The following is a 14,353-nucleotide window of genomic DNA, read 5'->3' as shown; positions in this document are numbered from 1 at the left end:
TAGTAGGAGAATAAAGAAATTATAAGGCCAATGCTTAAACTACTAGGTCACAGTAATCTCTTTTTGCATATGTTATTGTAGTTAAGATCAAATGCTCTTACCATTTCGAGCCAAATTTGAAATTTGGGAGAAATGGTGTAAAGACAGTTTTAATGAAAATTCAGCCCACTTTGTTGAACTTGAAAATTAGTATCCTTTGGGGGTACACACATTGAGTTGAAAAGATGTACATGTCCATAAATGGAGAATTGTGGGACTTGAAGTCTTGCAGTTTTTGTGGAAATGGGGATGAAGGTTCTGAGCCCAGGGCACATGCTAACTCCCTACCTCCCAAGTTGCTTAATTCAAGGGAACTGTACAGCTAATCCCGTGTGTGTAGGTATGTACGAGTGTGTGCTCTTGGGCTTCCTTTAGACACAGTGCAGTACTTCCTTGACAGAAGAAGAAATGAAGGTAGTCAAGTGAAGAAGCATGTCATTGCTGAAGGGCTTCAGTATAGGTTCTTTAGGGTCTAATGCCATAGTTGATGGCATTTTTTATTTACATATGATTATTCTGACAAGATTTTAGAATTCAGTCATGACAAACGTATTCCACTAATTTTATTTTATTCTAATTGCTTTTCTTTCTTCCCTCTCTCCCTCCTTCCCTTCCTTTCTTCCTTCCTCCCTCCATTCCTTTTTTGTTTTTTTGCAAAACTTTGCAATAAGGGCATTATGGAGGTAGGCAGAGAATGTTGTCTAATGATAAAGTAGGATTAAATTAGTAAAGAAAGACAGTGTGAAGATAGCAAAGATAAAACATGTCACCACTTAATTTAGTACTTCCTATCCTATTTCTACCTTATTATTATTCAGATATTTAATCTAGAAATTGTTTGGGAACCTAAATTATCTAGGTAATTATTTTGATACTCCACTGTATTTGCTATGTAAATACAGTCACTAAGTGAGACTCTTAAGTAAATTTACAAAAAAAAAAAGTAGAGAGTGTATGCATTGGAAAAACAATTATTGAATTTATTCATGTAGATAAACACACATTGTACTATGTGTTATTGGAGCATAACCAAGAAAGCAAAGGAGAACCAGAAATTTCTGGAATGCTATAAAGTATCTTTTCTTTAAAAATTAAGATTTTAAGGTTTTGTTTTTTAAAGGCTATACCCCATATGTAGCTAAATTAGACTTGGTGTAAAGTGAGGAAAAACTTTACCTCAAATTCTTCTTAGTACTTTCCATTAATTTGAGAAAAGAACTTTAAAAGATTACATCTACCATTATAATAAAAAATATTTATTATAAAAATTGTCACATTTCTCTGTACATAACCTAGACACAAAAACACAATTTATACATTAATAATTTAAGTGGGCCTGAACATTCAGTTTCCATCCACTAGAATCCTAAAGTTCTTCCATAGATTTCACAAATACCAATGTGGACTATTTCTATTTTATAGAACTCCATTTACACAATTGATGTTATTGAGATACCAACATTTCTTTTTCTCTTGTGTTTTAAAGATAGTTCACAGTGTTTGAGTTAACTATTAATTAACTGCTTTAAATCTTTGGTAAATACAAGAATTTACATGCAAAAATGTTTAAAATTTTGAAAAGTCAAATAACCTATTGCAAATAGTTCTGTATAATCAATAAATGCATGAGCCAGAGTCTCACCATCAAGAAAAGTCACTTCCAGGACTTCTGATGATAAAATCTGAAATCCACAACAAATAGTTTGAGGCTTCTATGGCCACTACCAGAAGCACCACAACACTAGGCCATGAGAAAATTAAACACAAATGTTAAATTCAACATATAGACAGTGCTGATTATTTTACAAAACAGGAAATGCTAGTTTTTTTCGATATCCTGGTTTAAAACATCAGTTTGACACAGAAGAGTTTATTATCTCATTTAAGCCTATTATCTTCCAAGAGTGAGAGAACCATTTAAAGAAGCCATACTGTTTTGAAAGACACCAATTCATTCTCTTGCAAATAATTTATCCATGATAATATGGGTCATTTCTTGAAATAATTTGTGGGGAATATAGCAAGATGCTTGCCTTCTGCTTCCCTCTCTCCTTCCTTCCCATCTTTCTTCCCTCCCTCCCTTCCTTCCTTACTACTTTCCTTTGTTTTTTCATTTCTTCTCTAAGAGGAATGTGCTAGACTGCCCTGTCAACCTGCATATTATACTTGAACTCCCCCAAAGTTCCATATGCATTACAGCTTTCATGCATTAGCTCTCATTCACAATGATTCACAAATGAAAGCATCAGCATCGATAGCATGAAAACCTCTTACTTGCAGGCTATTTGTTAAAAATACTCTAAGAAGTATTTAAATTCTAATGTTCTTGAGCTATTGGTTAATTACAAATTTTTATCAGACATGTTAATGGTGAAGTGTAGAGAATATAATTAAATATATAAAAAATACATCTTTTTAAGCCTAGAAAATAGATGCCTTCGGATTACCACCACTGCAGTGTAGAGAACAGCCCTTCCTACTGAGTTAGGTTCTGAATGCATGATTTCTTTCCCTAACACTGGTTTTTCCAATCTACTTCTGTTTCATTTATAAACAAAGCAAGGTGAGATTTTGCTATCACTTTGGTAATTCTTCTCTCCCTCCAACCGCCAACATCCTGAAATCAGTGCATATTTTAAAATTCAGCCAAGACAAGGCACCTGGCAATAAGTGTTCACTTCTTATTTGAGGTGTGAACAGGAAAAGCAGCATAATAAAGGCACTGTATTTATCAGAAGGGGCTTTCTTCTGAGTTTTTACATAGGCCCATGCCTTGGCTGCAACTTAGAATAAAATGTGTTCGCTCATTCCTCCTCATTCAGAGTAAATGTTATTTCAGTCACTGGTTTTTCATCTCTAGAGTGCATACATATATATGAAATGTATGTTTACATACATTTCTAATCATATAGTATAAAATAAGCCCTAGTCCTTTGAATGACAGGAAAGTACTGGTACATTGACACTTGATAATCCATAAATACCAGTATCTTGTAACATCAACCAGTGGCCTAAAATATCAGTCATTGAAACTGCTAGCCTACATCTTCACTTCTCACTCTTTCCCATTCTTGCTGATAAAGAGATGGAAAACTGAGGCTTATTTCTTCTTCAGGATTTGATATAAACTCATACATTATTCTAAGTTAAGAGAATAAAGAGCTGGCCAGCCATGAACTCCTGTAGTCCTGCACTGTGCTCGCCTGGGTCACAGAAAGGAGCTTTCTTCCTCTTCACATCAGTGTTCTGACCAAGGAGTTTTTGTTGCTGTTGTTTGTTTTTGAGAAAACAAGAGTTCACATGCAAACATTCAGGAAGCAGCACTGGCATAGACCCACTTTGATCCCTTTAAGCGTCCTGAGGGTCCCTCCTCACACAGCCACTTTTTCCTTTGCCAGGTTCTTTGGTTCCTTGCTTGGGATACACCAGTCACCCGCCTCACTGCTCGTCTGATAATGTTTGAAGGCTGATTTGTTGAAGACTGGGAGTGTCTCTACAGACTCAGAAGATAAAGCCTCAAAGAAGGGGGAGGAAAAAAACCAAAGAAATTATTCACCACATAATTTGTACCTGAAGTGATTATTCAAAATAAATTCAGAGGTAAGTATTCAAACATTCAAATACATTCTTTTAATTGATTTAGTAATAAGAGCACACCAGGGTCCATGGTATGCTAGGCACTGTATAAAAGAAAACTGAAAAATAAGTATTATCTGCACCCCATAGGGGCTAAAATAATATATATACAGTTATAAATTAGGTAACAGTATTTGTGCTCAATAGTTACACATGTCCCTTGTTTGGATATTGCTGATGCCATAGAGTTGAATAGCAATAGGCAAATAGGTTTTCCAGGCAAAACCTTTGTATGTGTGATAAAGTGAGAGTCCTAACCTGATACTGTTGATCTATTAAAATCTGATACTATAGATCTATAATATGTTAACCTTTTCCAATACTTTGAAGACATTTTTACTATTTAAGAAATGAATAACTAATTTCAGGTGTTCTAAGACCATGCGGCAAATGGTCCCATTTTCCCTTGCACAAAATGGGAGCCTAGAAGCTTAATGTTTTAGTTGTTAATAACTGTGAATATATTTTCATTTGAAATAGTTGGCAAATGATTAACAGCATCAGGACAGTGACCTTAACAAATAAATTGAGGCTTTATCAGAAGTGGAAAAAACATGTACCAAATTTTAAAGTTTAAACAGGAAATGCCAGGCACCCCACTGACAACTTCTGAGCAGTCAGCTTTCCTCTCCCTGGATTTCTAACAAGGTCAGCTTAAGGTCTTGAGTATCTTGATATCAGTTGTTTTCTAGTCTGAAATATTATTAGCATATATGTATTTCCCACAAGTCTAAGTAAAACAAAAGTATAGCTATTCTTACAGATGCCGATAGGACTTGGCTTAAAAAATTCAAATGAGCATCTCCTCACTCAGAAACTAATGCACTTCTTGGGAAACAATTTAGCTTCACTGAGGCAAGTAGCCTGGCCCACTTCCTTTTTGATACGTTACCACATTAAATATTAAATAATATATCTACACATACCAAATAGAAAATATAATGACTTGTGGTCATTATTTGCACTAACTCAGTTTGGGTATTCACTGTGGACCGTAGAACTCAGGGCTGTAAAAGCAGCAGTCTTTTCAGAAATATGTTGTGTTTTTTTTGGATTTAAAGGATACCTTTAAGTAGATGACAGCATCTGTTCCGTATCCTGGCAAAGAGTAGAGATTTAGATCTCCTTGAAAGTACTTGGCATAGAGACGAGAAATCGGCAAGCCATAACCAAAACCGGCCTAGAAGGGAAAGATCAGTTACTGACAAAGTGGTGAACATGATCACAGGAATACCAAATGCTTTCTCATAACCCCCATGCCCAATTTAACTAAATTGATTATAACTTGCCTAAATACTTCCTTGTAATCCTTGCTCTACATTTAGAAGTAGGAGGCTGGGATGAACTTAGCCATATAATTGGTCTTACCAAAGGAGCATTCCGGGAATTATCCATCACAGGCGTTGGTGCAGTGGAGTACGTGTAACTAAAGAGACGGTCAATGATCCTCAGGGGAACACCACCTCCTCTATCTGAAATCTTAAACAAACAAACCAGTCATCAGAGCTACACATTAAAAACAATACGCATTTGTTTATATAAAAATGTCTTTCCTTCATTTAAAAGTCACCTGGTGTACATGACTTTGATCTATTGTTCAAAGCAGAGAGCTTTATTATTATTGACTCTTTAAAAAATTCTCTTAAGAAAGACTCAAAAGAAAAACAGAATGGTTACCTTAATTGTAAGATCTTCTTTTCCCAAGACAACAATCACCTCAATTGGTGTCAGGGAAGGCCAATTTTCCTGGTGTTCAACTGTGGCCCTCATTGCGTTCTAAAGAAAGCAAAACCGTAAGGAATTCAATGGCAGGAGGATGAGGGACAATAAATAACTGTTTTTTATGTTTAAAATGAAAGCAGCACAGAGGGTAATTCAAAGTTCTTATTTTATTTTTTTAAGTTAGTAGTAAAATAGCTCTGTAAATAGCCATTTATGATTGTGTCATGAAGGAGGTATAATGAAAAGTATTCATTTACCATGTAATATAGCTACTGGGAGTAATGTCTAATGGAAAAACAATTCTGCTAGCTGTCAAGTTCTTATTTGTAAGCTTAATTTAAATGTAGAAATGGGTTTTTATAGTCCATTTCCTGGCTTTTCTCTTTTCTGACTTTCCATTACATTTTACATCTAAGCACCAAAGACGGGTACATAACAAATAAACAGTGAATCATTGAACCAATTTATTGGCTTTTATAAAATTTGCTGGGAAAAGGTTGTTACTATTTAAAAGGATAGTAAATAATTCTAAATTAAATTTCAATTTGCATTTGATTATCAACTTTTACCAATGATGGCAAAATAACTGTATGAGTTGGACCATTCAATTTAAAAGTAAATCAAATCAACAAAAAAGCATCTTTTGTCCTTGAACAGAGAAGAAGCTCAAACAAGTTTTCAGATAAGTAGATGAGTCTCATACAGATAAAGTTTTGGTTTATTTTACCCATTTTCCTCTCTACCCTTCTTCTGATAGGTTATCTGCTTTCTGGTTTCTATACAATAATGTTAAGCTCTAAGCATTAGCTGAAGAGAAATAAAATAGATCAGATGTTTGTAGTACAATCAATACCTCATTGCATTAACATTAGAATAAGTTAGGAAACAGTAGGTTCCGGGAAGAGTTACATCAGAATTAGAAGAGGATTTCACTTTTTTTGAAGATTTCCTCCTCTCCAGTCCAGGGGACTCTTAGGAACCATCACAAAGCTTCAGGTGTTTTCCTATCTTTTGGTGCAAGTATAGAGTTTCAGTTTGGGCTCAGAACCTGGGACAGGATTTGATTCTTAGTACCTGGCTGTCCCAGACCAGTAACATCCACATCCTCTAAGAGCTTGTTAGAAATGTAGATTCTCAGGTCAAGAGTATCAAAATGTCTGGGACAGGCTTAAGAATCTGTGTTTTAAAAGCTCTCTAGGTGATTCTAATGCACACTAACGTTTGAGAAGCCCTACCCTACTGTTTTGCTATGGAAGGTGTGGACCATGGATCCGCAGCCATCACCTGTTAGCTTATTAGAAGTTAGTAATCTCAGGCCCAATCCCAGACCTACTGGATCAAAATCTGAATTTTAACAAAACCCCCAGGTGATTCATATGCACATTAAAGTAGATCACTGAAGGAACTGACTGTCCTTTGAGTATATTCTAGTCATAGGTTGGGACCCTGCCACCTCCAGTAATTCTGGACCTGAACCTCTGGATTTAGAGTTGGACTGGCCTATGGGGATGGAGATAACAAGGCCTCAGTCACTGAAGCATTCACCCCACGACCTTCCTTAAAGAATGCATGAATGACTAGTGCTTTGTTGGACACCTGAAAAAATAATGGGAACAGGGAGCATTGAGATATAGTGACTCATATTGTGCATTCTCAAATACGTGTTGATGCTACAAGGAACTGCATGTACCCTTTCAAACATTTGTAGCTTCTCTTTGTTAGGACACAGAAGCATGCCTGGGAGAAGACAGTGAGGCTCCTGTTCAGTAGGGAATGATAAAGGAAATAAAAATGTAACCAGTTAACATTTAAAAAAAACAAAATTGCAATTATTGTGAAGTGTCTTACCTTGAATAGTTCAAAGAGCATATGATGAAGGTGAGACGAAACATACACAATATGAATTGGTTGGCCTGGAAATTTTCCTAGAAAAAATTAAGCTAATTTAGAATTAATATTTCAAATATTAATATTAATTTGAATATTAATATTTCAAATGAAACAAATATTTCATTAAAATAAACTTTCATATCTACTTGATCAATATTTTAGATTTAAACAGAATTGGAATACTCCCCATCCTCCTCACTCAAATCCTACCTTAGAAGCTCCCTTTAAACAGTAACCACAACTGGCTTATGTTCAAAATGCTATTACAGTTGCTACCTTGTGCTCTGTGATTAATTTTTGCATTTCTCTACAAATGCATAAAGTCAGATAAATGCAAAACAAGGGTGCTCTAAATTAGATGACATGGATTAGTTATTTCTACTTTCAAAACTTTTGTACTGGACAATTGCAGAGTTAAAATTATACGCATCTTAAAAAAGAAGAAAAATGTAAGTTACAGAATAACATCAAAATTGATGCTAGCTAGCTATAATTTTAATGCATGGGAAAATAACACATCTGATTATTCTTTTTTTTAAATTAATTTATTTAATTTTTGGGCTGCATTGGGTCTTTGTTGCTGCGTGCAGGCTATTCTCTAGTTGTGGAGAGCGGGGGCTACTCTTCGTTGTGTTGCATGGGCTTCTCATTGCGGTGGCTTCTCTTGTTGTGGAGCATGGGCTCTAGGCACGCGGGCTTCAGTAGTTGTGGTTCACGGGCTTAGTTGCTGCACGGCATGTGGTATCTTCCTGGACCAGGGCTCGAACCCACGTCCCCTGCATTGGCAGGTGGATTCTTAACCACTGTGCCACCAGGGAAGCCCCATCTGATTATTCTTGATTTTTATCAACTAAACATAAAATCCCATAGGCTAAATATGCTTAAATTTCACCAAGAGGCTAAAGAAAATAGAAACAAAAACCTCATAATACTCTGAAAAGAAAAATAAAAGTATTATTCTTTGGTGTTCCAGGCCTTGGCAAAGTTTGAATCAGAAAACAAGGTCTGGCACAGTTCCCTCTTTATTTCATCAAACAGTTCAAGCAGTTTATCTACAAGTATTATGCAACAATGCTGTTAATGCTTAAAAATATTTTTCAATCTTTATTTGTACTCCTACTTTTAGTTTAGCAATCCATTACATTTCCCTATCCCCAATCCATGAGTTTAAGCTACTCTTAATTTGAGCAACTTGATTTTAATTCTCACCAACAAACATTGTTCCTGTATAACTATTACTTGAAAAAGATGTTTACTTTGAGTTGAAAGGAGGTTATTCCAATTTAAGTGTACTGTCTTGCTTTGAGAAGCAACTATGGGATAAGATAAAAATAGTGCCTTGCATTCATCCTGTAATTACTTCATTCAGTGTGGGAAGACCTTATCCTTTTAGGTACCCTAGAGTTGCAGCTATTGAAGTATGCTCTGCTTCCAAAACAGTGATATATACTTATAGTGAAAATTAAAAAAAAAAAAAAATTGGTAAGAACATTGAACATGACATCTACCTTCTTAAATATTTAAGTGTACAATATAGTATTATTAACTGTAGGAATGGTGTTGTACGGCAGATCTCTAGAACTTATTCATCTTGCATAACTGAAATTTTATACCCACTAAATAGCAACTCCTCATCTCCCTGCCTCCTTCAGCCTCTGGCAACCACCATTCTACTCTCCGCTTCTATGAGCTTGACTATTTTTGATGCCTCATATAAGTGCAATCACAAGTATTTGTCCTTCTGTGACTGGCTTTTTCTTATAGTGCAATTTAAAGTGTTTTTGTTTTCAGATCTGATAAGTAACCTCTTTAGGCACGTATCTCCACTACCAAGTGATTCCTCCTAATCTGACCTCCTTATTCCTGTATTCTGTAGTAAGCAAGCTTTCTTTGATCAAAGATATTGAAACTTAGCTGCTACTCTAAATCCTAAATTATCTGTTCAAACCATTCTTCTTTATGAATTTTCATTAGCAACTGAATATACTCAGTTGGAACTTTCCAGTTGAGATAAAGAGAACCTTGGCTTCAAAACAAAATGTGTACAAATTTTAGGCAAGTTCAGAAGACAAAAAAGGAACACGGACATTGCTTTGTATTTACAAGAAGTAATCATACTGGGAGAACACTGAATTTTCCATAGATAAAAATATATTTAATTTATAGCTTACCATTCACTTGTGTGAGCTTTAATTCTGGAGATGTTAAATAATACTGATTACAAAGCATCTTGGAACACTCAAAGGCATCTGGAATGGAAGGGTTTTTTTCTGTAATGATTAAGTGAATTTATGCCAAGTAAAATTTTCAAGTGATCTTCAGTGTATACACTACCCTTAATCCAAAATATTCATTAGAGTACAAGTTTATGTGTATGGAAAAATAAATTTTTAATATTTTATTGAAGAAAACAATGAACACAGTGTTTAAGTTATAGCTGTTGCTATAGGAATATGTGCACTTCAGATATCAAATATAATATATGAGAATATAGCACATTAGCTATTGATGTTTGGATTTTTTATAATACAAGTGAGTATTTAAACACTTGACTCTCAAAAACAAAGGACCTTCATTACAGTATTTATAAAAACATAAATGGAGCACTCTGAATAGTAATTCATTCAGAGTCACCTCAACAGTAGATGTGTCAATCAGATAATGTACATTATCAATAAGGGAAATGCAGAAACCTAGAAATTACCTTGGACCACGGCTGCCACATCACAGTTTGGATCAATGCTGCCAATGTGGCTTGGGTTTCCTGTCTGTAAGTCACTAAATATAAGGACTGTTGAAAAATAAAAACAAAGAATATTGTTATAAAAATCAGGATAATAATGAATAGAACTACCTCTGAGAAAGAATGTGATCCACCAAGTAGTGAAATATCTACTTAGAGTATGGCTTATATTCTACACCCATCTCTATATATCATGACCATGATGAACCAACTTACTGTGCTGGTTCATCAGCATCCGGGTAGAAATACGGTTCATGTAAAATCGATCCAAGAAATATTGAAGATTTTGATTGGTGGCTGGGTCAACTGTACAGGCATCTTTATACTCTAGGATTCCTTGTGCCATTGTAGGAACTACATTATGGTGTCTATTTCGAACTTTGATGAGAGTATCTACAAAACTAAGCCAAAACACACATATGGTTAGTAGAAGTTCAAATAAGTTTCATTAATTTATATTTCTTAGATTACTTCAAAGAAGGTAAAGCCTTTCTCAAGTACCCATCCAAGCAAATCAAATCATACAACGTTTGGATGAAGCTTTACTAAGACTCTCCCTACAGATTCTTTGACTACAGTAGAGGAGATAGCTTCATAAACAGATTTATTTTGCTTTTAGCTTACATGTAAAATATCAGCTCTGAGTGGTATGTTCATTCCAGTTGTTCACTAAGCTTTCTCTTTAAAAAAATATAATTAAAAAAATAAGTAATATTTAAGATGGCTCTAGAATGCCACTGTGAAAAAAACTTCAAATTCCTTGTAAGATTTAGAAAAGATTCTTATTTCTCATTCTTATAGCTAGAAACTGTCAATTACTCTGAAAGAAAATGTGTACTCTACAATGACACCAACGTGCATTGATATTATGTAACAGTAAATCCTTCTACAAATCGAATCATCATACTAAATTTAGAGTAAAAATAGATTTCCTTTCTTAAAAAGTCCTCTACACTTTTCATCCTCAGCATCGTTTACAATGCCATAATTCTCTATTGCTTTTAAAAAACCAACAAGCCCAAACTTGTCATTTGTAAGGGGGTAGTTATTTATTATTCAGGATACTATTATAAATTATCCTTTAAGTGAGGTCTTAAAAAAATCTGATGTTTAAAAATAGTCAAAGTTTTAGACACTTATTCTAATGCATAAAACTTACTCTGATAGTGTTTTCTGGTCCTTTGGGCTTTTCTCGTGGAATTCCACCAACTCCATCAGGCTCTGGATATACCTGTAAAGCGACAGGTGTGCTTTAAGTTTTAAAATTGAATAGTCACTTACAAGTGGCTGAAAACAGATTGCTTTTTTCCAAATGATTTGAAGAGAGAACGTATTATGTTTAAAATGAAAACTTTCCTCCAAGACATTTGGAAAACATATGTCTTAGAAAAAAGAAAGCTACAAATTTAACCCTCAACTTGCTAACTTAAAATTTATGTTTAACTATCCTAGATCACTATTCAGTTTTCTGTTTTGTTTGTCAAATGTCTTTATTTTTATAGCAAAAGCATTTAGAAATGACTTTTACAGAAAGGCTTCATATTTTTTTCCTCCTGTATTCATTCATAGGTGAATAGAAAGAAGCCTTGAAAGCAGCAGTAAATACTATGGATTGAATATGTTTCAGATTGCAATTGTTTAATGGGTGCATAATACATATATTTTTTAAATCAACAAACAAAAAGTTGTACAGTCAGTGGGTTAGGGTGAAGGTCTGGTGCATATCTGCCTCAGTGCATAACCTGGCTCTGTTCTCTGAAAATCTGCTCCTTTGGTTTACCTACCCTCTCTAAGTCAGTATCCTTATTTGCAAAAGGAGATAATTACTGACACTGAGTGCTGGCTGTGTGCCTGGTACTGTTCTAAGTGCTTTTAAAATGAATTACCTCATTTAATTACACTCAGATATCCCTTTGAGACATATACTTTATTCTCCTCAATAATAGATGGGGGAATTGAGGCCTAGAGATAAGACACTAGGCAAGGATTCCACAACTAGGAAAAGAGGAAGGCATGATTTGATCCCGGGCCTGCTTTGTTAATTGGTTTGTTAATTGGTTTGTAAGTAACAAAGATTAGGCCCTCTCTAAATAGTAGTCATTAGTATCTATTTCTAGGACAGGATTCTTTTTGCAATATCAAACTTACCCTAAATTAATAGAAAATATATCTTTCAAAGTATTTAAGCTTCAAACCACCTGTTTTCCAATTACGATGTTAATATATTATAAGAATTCATATTCAGATAACTATCTTAAAACTAGAGATTGTTTCAGAATGGTTCACCACTTACCAGCTTTTAACTAATTGCACTGAAGAGGTATTTACTAATCCATCAGGGAGGATATAAATTTCCTTCAGGATATTGGCTAGCCTCACAGGCAACTCTTGTCTCAAAAACACAAAAGAGGTTCTTTCACATGCGTTTTCTGAACCTGTAATAAACTGCATTTATTTAGTTTTTGGAAAAAAGTATATCTAAATTATATATTTGAGTAGCATTAACTATCCAATAGTGAACACACATATATCTATTACAAAATTATATTTCACTCTCAGTTGGGTAACTGCTTATAGATAATTCAGGAGTAAGCATCTTCTTTATTGTCTTTTGTCTTTTTCTTTCTTTCTTTTTTAAAAAGTGACCAAATATGGGAATTACTGTTTTCTCTTTTTGATGAGGATTCACTTCCAAGAAGTCATAATATCCCAAGGCTCTTAGTATTCATAAAAGAATGCAGGATTTAGTCAAATCACAATGTCAGGGAGACAACATCCTTCACAGAGTTCTAGATATGAAACTGCAGTGAAGGGAAAAGGGGTGGGGTAGAAGTCCTGATGTTTCCAGACTAGTGATAAATAATACCACATTTAAATCCTTGAAATTTTCTTTATAAGATTTCTGCAGAAAGTTTGTAAATATTTTCAGCAGTAATGCAAATATATAGATAACGATAAAGCTAAAGAGACAAAGAAATTTGTTAGGAATACAGAGAGATGAACCCTGTGGAGGGGTGGAGGGTGGCTTATAGGATAAAATCTCGGTTAATTCAAAGCTACTTTATAATATTAGGAATCTTCTCCAAGAAGTACTATGCAGTGAAGGAGGGGATGAAGTTTCCAGTTCATTGTTAAATGGTGACTGAAAGCAAAAACTATTTTGATTGAAAACTTTGGACAGAAAGAATAGGAAAGATGAGCTCAAACCATCCAGCATCAGGGGCTGCAAGTGGCCTTGACCTGCAGGCACAAACTGTCAGAAAGAAGGCAGATCTAAGAAAGGCAAGGTGTGCTGGCTTCAAGGTTCCAGGGTTCAGCAGGAAAGCGGACCCCAGGTTTTTTAAGTAATGAGTCCACCCCTCCCTACACCGGGTCTGAAAGTTAAGGCAGCTCCCCAGTCCCCGCCCGGGCCCTACGTCCCCACTCACCGAAGTCCAGCAGCTGCTTCATGGACAGGGGGGACGGGCTGTAGCGCGAGAAATGCTCGACCTCGCGGGGTACCAGGGAGCCGGCGCTGCGCATCACGAAGCGTGCCGCCTTCATCTTGATGCCCACCGTTCCTGGCACGAGCTGGGGCTGGTGTGTGGGGTGAAGGCTGCGGGGAGCAGGACCTGGGGCCTTTGAAGGGGCGGGGCGCGTTCGGACGGGGAGAGCAGGTGGCTGGCGGGCTCGTGCTCCCCGGCCTGGGCTGAGGTTCGGGGGTGCTTCGCGGTGGAGGAATCGGGTAGTGAGTCGATGGAGCAGTAGGTAGCTTGAGACTCAAGTTCGTGTCCAGTCACCACCCGCCGCCTCCGGAGGTTTTATTTGTTTCCCTGCACCCCCGCCCCCCCGCATCCCCCGCCCGCGAAGCTCCAACCGGGAGGAGCCACTGGAACTTGGAGAGCTTCCTGAGCTTGGAGCCGTGCCCGTCAGCTCAGATAACGAACTTTGGGCCCCGCCTCCAGGACGCGGAGGCCTGGCACCCGAAGCTGTGAGGCGTAAGGGGACAGCAGGAAGCCAAAGCAGCCGTCAGGAGGTACGTGGGCTCAAGATCAGCCACTTGGGACAGGACCCCGGGTAGCGTGGGCTGGGGCCAGCCCAGACTCGACCTTGTTTACAAGTGAGAGCCTGTCTCAATGTCACGCATTCCAAGCCAGAAGCTATTTCCAAGAATCTGGGCTCGGAGATGTCATTGGTCCTTGCTCGGAGCGGGGCTTTTACAGTAGCTAATCAGCTGCGTCCAGAAGTATGGGCTTCTCTGCCATTGGACAGCGAAAAGAATAAACAGCCTAGAGTTCTTACAGCGTTTTTCTCCATCGGTGAATAGCACAAGTCGGGAACTGG

The 14,353-nt window shown here is 36.6% G+C and overlaps 2 protein-coding genes across 7 annotated transcripts in view; one reads left to right on the top strand and one right to left on the bottom strand.

Moving 5' to 3' along the window:
- Positions 1 to 1,274: 1,274 nt before the first annotated feature.
- On the bottom strand, positions 1,275 to 13,803 carry PDK4 (pyruvate dehydrogenase kinase 4). Its single transcript, XM_081243719.1, has 11 exons — positions 13,459 to 13,803; positions 12,324 to 12,465; positions 11,190 to 11,261; positions 10,247 to 10,431; positions 9,992 to 10,078; positions 9,459 to 9,536; positions 7,246 to 7,322; positions 5,353 to 5,451; positions 5,044 to 5,154; positions 4,742 to 4,855; positions 1,275 to 3,554 (listed from the first exon to the last, which is right to left on the bottom strand). The coding sequence occupies exons 1-11, from the start codon at positions 13,571 to 13,573 to the stop codon at positions 3,411 to 3,413; spliced, it is 1,224 nt and encodes a 407-aa protein (XP_081099845.1). The 5' UTR covers positions 13,574 to 13,803; the 3' UTR covers positions 1,275 to 3,410.
- DYNC1I1 (dynein cytoplasmic 1 intermediate chain 1) overlaps positions 3,553 to 14,353 on the top strand; it is a 484,637-nt gene continuing 473,836 nt past the window's right edge. For all 6 annotated transcript variants that reach the window (XM_081243706.1, XM_081243717.1, XM_081243708.1 and 3 more), the window contains exon 1: positions 3,553 to 3,639. The gene's annotated coding sequence lies outside the window, so the exon portion shown is untranslated. The remainder of the gene's footprint in view (positions 3,640 to 14,353) is intronic.

Source organism: Mesoplodon bidens, assembly GCF_964165515.1.
Source record: "Mesoplodon bidens genome assembly, chromosome: 9".
Lineage (NCBI taxonomy): Eukaryota > Metazoa > Chordata > Mammalia > Artiodactyla > Ziphiidae > Mesoplodon > Mesoplodon bidens.
The sequence above is the reverse complement of the archived record's forward strand: the minus strand, read 5'-3'. Positions and strand labels throughout refer to the sequence as shown.

Coding starts and splice junctions, on each gene's coding strand:
- PDK4 (XM_081243719.1), bottom strand. CDS start 13,573: ATGAAGGCGGCACGCTTCGTGATGCGCAGCGCCGGCTCCCTGGTACCC. Junction 10,079..10,246: donor GATGCTGATGAACCAGCACA/GTAAGTTGGTTC, acceptor ATTTTTCAACAG/TCCTTATATTTAGTGACTTA. Junction 4,856..5,043: donor ATTCCCGGAATGCTCCTTTG/GTAAGACCAATT, acceptor TTTCCCTTCTAG/GCCGGTTTTGGTTATGGCTT.